This window comes from Perkinsus marinus (assembly GCF_000006405.1).
Source record: "Perkinsus marinus ATCC 50983 genomic scaffold scf_1104296959646, whole genome shotgun sequence".
NCBI lineage: Eukaryota > Perkinsozoa > Perkinsida > Perkinsidae > Perkinsus > Perkinsus marinus.
The window spans coordinates 3,653-11,342 of record NW_003206342.1 but is presented as its reverse complement, the minus strand read 5'-3'; the positions used below and the strand labels follow the sequence as shown (position 1 = coordinate 11,342).

The 7,690-nt window shown below is 45.4% G+C and overlaps 1 protein-coding gene across 1 annotated transcript; it reads right to left on the bottom strand.

Moving 5' to 3' along the window:
* Nucleotides 1-542: 542 nt before the first annotated feature.
* Nucleotides 543-1,543, bottom strand: Pmar_PMAR008619 (hypothetical protein; the record flags this gene model as incomplete). Its single annotated transcript, XM_002773030.1, has 2 exons — nt 543-694; nt 1,501-1,543. 2 exons carry the CDS (start codon nt 1,541-1,543, stop codon nt 543-545), a joined length of 195 nt encoding a protein of 64 aa, XP_002773076.1.
* Between the last annotated feature and the right edge of the window lie 6,147 nt (nt 1,544-7,690).

Sequence of the window (7,690 nt, the reverse complement as noted above, 5' to 3'; positions counted from 1 at the left end):
GATAGTGCAGAATTCCCAAAGGAATTTCATATCGCCACCAACACATGTAGTTGACCATGTGCATATTTTACCACACCACCTTCTACTATGTGTCAATAATTACATCGATTCCAACGGATCGCGATACTATGTCCGATTTCCTAACAAAAATCATGGAAAAAATTTGGGCAAATTTTGCGAGTGGAAAACTCTCCATCCGGGGCGAAATCAGGTACACTCTCTGTAGATAGTGTGGGAGAACCTATACATGGTCAACTACAAGAGTTGGTGACGATATGAAAATACTGAGAAAATTCTTGTTGATGTTCTATTCGTATATAAACTCATATAATTAGCGTGAAAACTCCTGAGCACAGCTAAGGAAAGTGAGCATATTTCCGAGCACTTCACACAAAACTTGCCCTGAAAAATACACCGCTCCGTCTCACCTCGGGTATTCGCAAAATCAACGTTGATAAACTCGAGTAATTGGCGTACTGCCTGAGTTTGCCCAGGCGGCTCCTGAAACGGAGAATCTTAGGTTGCGGTTGGTAAGATACAAACTAGGTCCACATGGGTACCACCTGGACTCCTCGCATGACTGTTTGCGGCATTGGTGGAGTCCCACTAGTGTTGAAACGCTCATCAGAGAAAGGGTAACGAGAGACCGGGAGCCAAGAGGAAGGGGGAGGAAGAGGAGGAAGAGGAGGCATTCCTGAGATAATAGGAAAATTGAACCTCAACCGCATCTAAATATTTTCCGAAATGGTACAAATCTGATGCCAACAACAGCAACAACAACATATACAACATATACAACAATAACATACATATACAACAACAACAACATATACAACAGTAACATATACAACAGTAACATATACAACAACAACATATACAACAACAACATATACAACAACAACATATACAACAACAACATATACAACAACAACATATACAACAACAACATATACAACAGTAACATATACAACAACAACATATACAACAACAACATATACAACAACAACATATACAACAGTAACATATACAACAACAACATATACAACAACAACATATACAACAACAACATATACAACGACAACATATACAACAACACATACAACAATAACATATACAGCAACGCCATAAGGCGATTATCTCGTAGAGCCAATGAAAACTTCACAGCGTACTACAGAAGAAAAAGTCAGGACGAGTGTTGAGAGTATACTATATAGTATAGTATACTCTCGAGCTATACTCAGTAGGATCGGGCTATGCTCAGTATAGCCCGATCAATTTCCAATAACAACTGCCGACTATCTGGACGAACCACGACTGCAACCGAAACTCCGCCACTAGCGACGATAATCATCGAGACACATGCTAACACACAACCCCTTCCACAGTGTCGTTCCCATACCGATTAGAAATTCTTGGAGCCACATCAGAATCTACGAATATATGAAGCCTCACTAAGGGTCTGACTATTCTCATTATCAATGCCCTTGCCCATCCCCCTACCGTTGTTGTGGACGCCTTCAAGTGGTCGAGAGGTGACTCCCATGTAAGAGTCACCATGCAGTTGACGCTGAGTAGCAATGGGGTCGTTATCGATCATATTAGAATGATCTCGGTCGGGAAGGCGGCTGAAGGGTTTCAATACAGAAGACTTGTGTGACGCCGTATTGACAATGTTGACGAGACTTTCAAGTTATAGAGAGTAGTGCTGTAGTAACTATAGCCAAGTAAGAGTAGTAGTAGTCCCAATAAGGGATTGAGGGGAATCGTTAACGTAGTTAACTGAAGAACGAGCGAAATTGTTCGTAAAGCATTCAGAAGGGTTCGGCAAATGGGCCCCAACCGAAACTAATTTGAATCTTGTGCGCTCGAACCTAGGATAACCTTGCAGAACTCTCAGGTTGCAGGTTCGATACCCGGCTACTCCATTCATCTATTCTTTTCTGTCCCAGATGGCGTGCGAGAATAGAGTGCGAGCTTTGCCTGCGTTTTGCCTAGTAGGCTAGTCGCAATGTGAGATAACAGAACGTTTTCCGTTACTTTTTGGATCTCCACATCCTCACGTATGTCTCAAGTCAGTGTTGATTGATTGATCGCAAGTTGACCACAAGACTTGTGGCACAAGTGCATCATTGTTTAGTGTTCATTGCTTTTTATGAACCTACTTGATGTGGGTTCTCAATTGAATTCACAACCATTAAACTCTGTGTTCATAACACAACGAATCATTAAGGTGGAACTAAATCGAGTTACTCTGAATAGTCAAGTAAGGTCCTATTATTGATTATCTTACCCGCATTGGGGTCACTGCAGCTGCATGAAACTTTTACTCTAGCCGCTAGAGTAGTTGTTCGCACAGTGCAAATTGCACTAACACATGTCTCAAGCCAGTGGCATAGCGGCCCCGCCTCTCAAATTAGTTGATCGCACTAACACATGTCTCGAGGCAGTGGCATAGCGGCCCCGCCTTCCAGAGAAGCTGATTGCACTTAGTGCATTAGTGCGTTAGTCTAACGCATGTCTCAAGGCAGTGGCATAGCGGCCCCGCCTCCCAGAGAAGTCGATTGCACTTAGTGCATTAGTGTGTTAGTCTAACGCATGTCTCAAGACAGGGGCATAGCGGCCCCGCCGTCGAGAGAAGTTGATTGAGAGTCGCTGGGAGGTCCAACTGAACAACTGATCGAATGCCAAGCTCGATAGCAGCGGCGGTCGGGATAAACATTTTATTACTCCAACGACCATGAGTGCATCATTGTTCAGTGTTCATGGCTTTTTATGAACCTACTTGATGTGGGTTCTCCATTGAATTCACAACTATTAAACTCTGTGTTCATAACACAACGAATCACTCAGGAGAAATAATCGAGTTAGTCTGAATGGCCAAATAATGACCTATTATTGATGATTTTACCCGCATCGGGGTCACTGCAGCTGCATAAAACTTTTGTCATGCTACGGCAGTCCCCTGGGAACCCAGGACGACAGTTACGTACTACAGACGCACGAGACCTGTGGGTTATCAAAGCAGTGACCCTGTAGTTTCCCATCAACCGTCTCGACGTCATAGCAGTTGTTATAATTACGGACGGTCACAGGCGGGCACGAACGGGAATAGCAGATGGTAACGATCTTAGCTGTTGCCACAGCTGTGTTAACCCAACCGTGAAGGGCGACAGCAAAGAAGGCAGCGACAGTCAAACCGATGAAACGCATAGTAACAACTCAGCTGACAAGGAAAAAGATGAGGGCAATCCGGCGAGAAAGTCAAGGTTCATCTGTCTCATCTCCAAGATGTGTTGTGCCACTCGACACTCGTAGCCGAAGTGACGAGAAAAAAAAAGAATACTTCTCAGCTCTTGGCCTGGTTATACCTACGGAGAGATCGGCCGGTTCACGTGTCACACGTGACGTATGCAGGCCAACTCGCACACATCCTTGTGCGCCAGCTTACGCACAAATCACAGCAACCTGATAACGCGATTATCCTTCCCAAATGAGTCAGCGTCGCTGACTCAGCGAGAAGGAAAGCGAGGAAGACAGGACTAGCCGATGAAAGTATCAGAAAATCGTACCGTCTATAGACGTGAAAAGGGTGTACATAGAGAGTTATCCGATAACACCTAAGCTGTTTTCTCGCGACTTTGTACAGCATGGGAAGCCTGCGAACGGCCAAGGGACGTGGGGTCAGTGTTGGAATAAGTGTTCGCTCTCCCCAGCTGAGCGCAAAAGTTCATGTTCACTCCAAGCAAGACAACGCTGGACAGGATGTAGCTGCTTACGACGGCTATGGTCCAGTGGATTTAACATCTTCTAGGAACTTAGTTACTCGTCAACACTGAGTAGTAGGCCCAGAATTTCAGCAGGATCAGTCGACATGTTGGATTCTATCCTTGGCCGAGCCCGCGTGCCTCCTATCCACATCCGTGCCTTAGCTACTCAATCCAGTGGTTCATTAACCTCCTGTGGACTTCGGAAGTTAACCTCCCCCATGGCATGAACAACAGTGTTCGACGTTCTAGCTCTCCTTGAATTAAGAAAGGAGAAAATAGCGCTGCGATCATCAGTGATGATCACAACGCTATTTTCTCTATCGAAGCAAGGCGCGATAGAGTAACGACAAGTTGTCGTTACTGGTTCATCACCACACTGTGCCGAAACTCGTCGACGCAAATCTTCAATATCTCTCAAGCTCTCAGGCTTTTCGCCAGCAGCCAAAGTCAAACTTCCGACGAAGCTCCACCCCGATCCCCACCGATTACCATGATCGGCCTGATGATTTGCAGATGAAGATATGCAATATACGACTGCAATGCTCACCTGATAAGTCTCAGGAACAGACGCTTCATGATCTTGGAACTGTTCATCGTAATTATTTAGCTCTTCATCGTGATTCCAACTCGATGGAGATCTGATGGAAGAGTAGGAAGAGGTCATACTGTGATGGAAATGGCTGTAATCCAAATCAGAGTGCGGTGTCACTTGGCTCAAGGTCGAGTCTTCCCAGTGCTAACTCAAGAGCGTCGTTGTCTAGGGAGTTAACCATTAGGAAATGATAGTGATACTAACTATAATAGAGCTACTATCAACATCATAAACCGATAATCTGTTTAATAATCTCGCAACCGGGGGCACGTGCACAAGCGTTGAGCGCTTAACCTATGCGTGCCAGCGGAGCGATCGATGTCATGTTTGCCGAAAAAGAGATTGCCTGCAATGAAGGGGCCCTTCCGATGGCTTGGTGCAGTAAACCCAAACCGCAAGAGATTCCAAGACTCATTAGAGCAACATCAATCTTCACACAGGAGATAAACTGCAGGTTCGGCTCAATGGTATACAAGTGTGGAAAACGGGTCCCAAATGTCGCGTTCCGAAGTTAGAGCTGAGGAAAGACGACTACAAGACTCGAGATTGTACAAGAGCAAGATTCGGCGCGCGTAGCGCGCCTCAGCTCTCGTAAAGCTTAAAGCATCCCTCTTTTCCTCATTCTTTCCACGTTTTTGGCAAGCTTTCTAGGGGATGGAAGGTTGAGATCTTTTTTCTCCGTTTTTGCCACCGTGGACTCAGAAGGAACAGAATCTTGGACAAGGAGAGCTTGAAAAGCTTGCCCCGGACGGTTCTTGTGAACTGTTTGTGCGATTCGCACAGTGTGCATTGCATGCATTCGAATGCATTCGAACAGCACATAATGTGCTGCACATTGTGCTGTTGATCATAGTAACTATGACATAGTTTCTCAGACAATTGTGTGAAGGCCGGGGATCTGTGTACTGCTACTCTAAGCTGAATGAAAATGGCTGGAAAATGCATGTAAGGATCGTCGATGTTGTCAAGTCGACTAAGGGATCTCAGAGTACCATGGTGGTATCACCACTCGAGGCGTAGCCGTGTTAAGTGGCTCACGCTCCTGAAAAGCGTGAACACTTTTGCTGTGATTTTTGCGTACTCTTCTACTATCTACGAGAGTCTCTTGCGTTGAATACGATGTCCGTACCACAGCCGACCGTGAAAAAAGTTCTACAAGTTCAATCCCGAGAACGTAAACCGACTGCCGGCTCAATTGGGCATCACTTTCGATTTCCGAATCGGGAATTCCGATGATGCCTCCGTGAAGGCTTCACGCGGGCACGGTTCGAGGTGAAGCGAGAATCGACCCGCACTCTACTTGGATTTTCACTTCTAGTGTGCTCTGTCCTTAGAAACAGAAGCATCTGAACCGAGTAAGTGTCCAAAAGTAGCTGGAATTTTCGAACGCTCTCTCACTGAGGAATGATGAGGTACGTTGTCACATTTGCATTGAATGCGAGAAGAATTAATCTCTTGCACACAAGTTCTTACAATTTGTCATGATTCTACGGTCAGATATTCAATGCTTTCCGACCCTATACAGCTTATCATGCAACATACTTCGTGAATGAGCTACTAGATCAGTAGTATTGTGTTTTGGACACAGTACTGATCGCGCGGCGGCTCATAATTGTCTCTGTTTCAACATTGACTACGGTACACTCTAGGCCCTACAGCTGAGCTTCAGCTGTAGGGCCTAGCTTCAGCTGCTGAAGCCTTTCAGACCAATCCGCGTTAAATATTTCGGTTCCATGCTAAGGATTGCTAAAATTCTTCCAGCAATGAGGTCTGATACTACTGTTTCTCACATTCGGCTACTCTTTTGCTGTGTGTTCTCTCCTTTATACCGCCTCTATATCAGATTCATTTCCTCTCTTGCCCATGGACACATGCTACATCTCCGTATTCTGAATACGGTATTCATCTCCGTAGTCATGATCAATGCTATAGTGATGGCCCTGATTGGGGTCCACGTCGAATTTACTTCGTTCAACACATCGTTGGTTGCAACCACAAATCTTCTTATCGGCGTTGCGTGCAGGAATGAATATATGGTCAACTTGCTCTTCACCATAGCCCTTGACAAGTCAGTAGGCCTTCCTCTTCCTACACGTCGAGTCGCGAACTAATAATCGCACTTATCGCAAACTCTACCACCCCACCATTTTATACTTGCTACTAATGAAATACGAGTCCGTCCATCAACCCACGGACGACAAAGATAGTGTCTCACAGCAAGCTTCGACAAGGAGAGCTTGACAAGCTTGGCCCGGACGGTTCTTGTTAGCTGTTCATGCGAATGCATTTCAGCAGCACATTGTGCTGTTCTGTTGATCATAGTTTCTCAGATAAGTGTGTAAAGGCCGGGGATCTGTGTGATACTGCTACCTTAAGCTGAATTAAAATGTCTAGGAAATGCATGTAAGGATCGTCGGTGTTGTCAAGTCGACGAGGGGATCTCAGAATACCACGGTGGTGTCACCACTCGACTCGAATGGCTCGAGGCATAGCCGTGTTAGGTGGCTCACGCTCCTGAAAAGCGTGAACACTTTTGCTGTGATTTTTGCGTACTCTTTCACTATCTACGAGAGTCTCTTGCGTTAAATACGGTGTCCGTACCACAGCTGACCACGGAAAAAGTTTTACAAGTTTAATCCCGAGAATGTAAACCGACCGTTGGCTCAATTGGGCATCACTTTCGATTTCCAGATCGGGAATCCCGATGATGCCCCCGTGGAGGCTTCACGCGAGCACGGTTCGAGGTGAAGCGAGAATCGGCCCGCACTCTACTTGGATTTTCACTTCTCATGTGCTCTGTCTTCAGAAACAGAACCACCTGAACAGAGTGAGTGCTCAAAAGTAGCTGGAAGTTTCGAACGCTCTCTCATTGGGGGATGATGAGGTACGCTATCATATTTGCATTTAATACGAGAAGAATTAATCCCTTGGCACAATTCTTACAATTTGTCGTAATTCTACGGTCAGATATTCAATACTTTTCGACCATATACAGCTTGCGATGCAACATACAGTGTGTTACATACTTCGCGAATGAGCTACTAGATCAATAGTATTGCGTTCTGCACACAGTACTGATCGCGCGGTGGCGCATAATTGTCTCTGTTTCAACATCGACCACGGTACACTCTAGGCTCTACAGCTGAAGCCTTTCAGACCAATCCGTGTGATATGCTTCGGTTCCATGCTAAGGATTGCTGAAATTCTTCCGACAATGAGGTCTGATACTATTGTTTCTCACATTCGGCTACTCTTTTGCTGTGTGTTCTCTCCTTTATACCGCCTCTATATTAGACTCATTTCCTCTCTCGCCCATGGACACATGCTACAT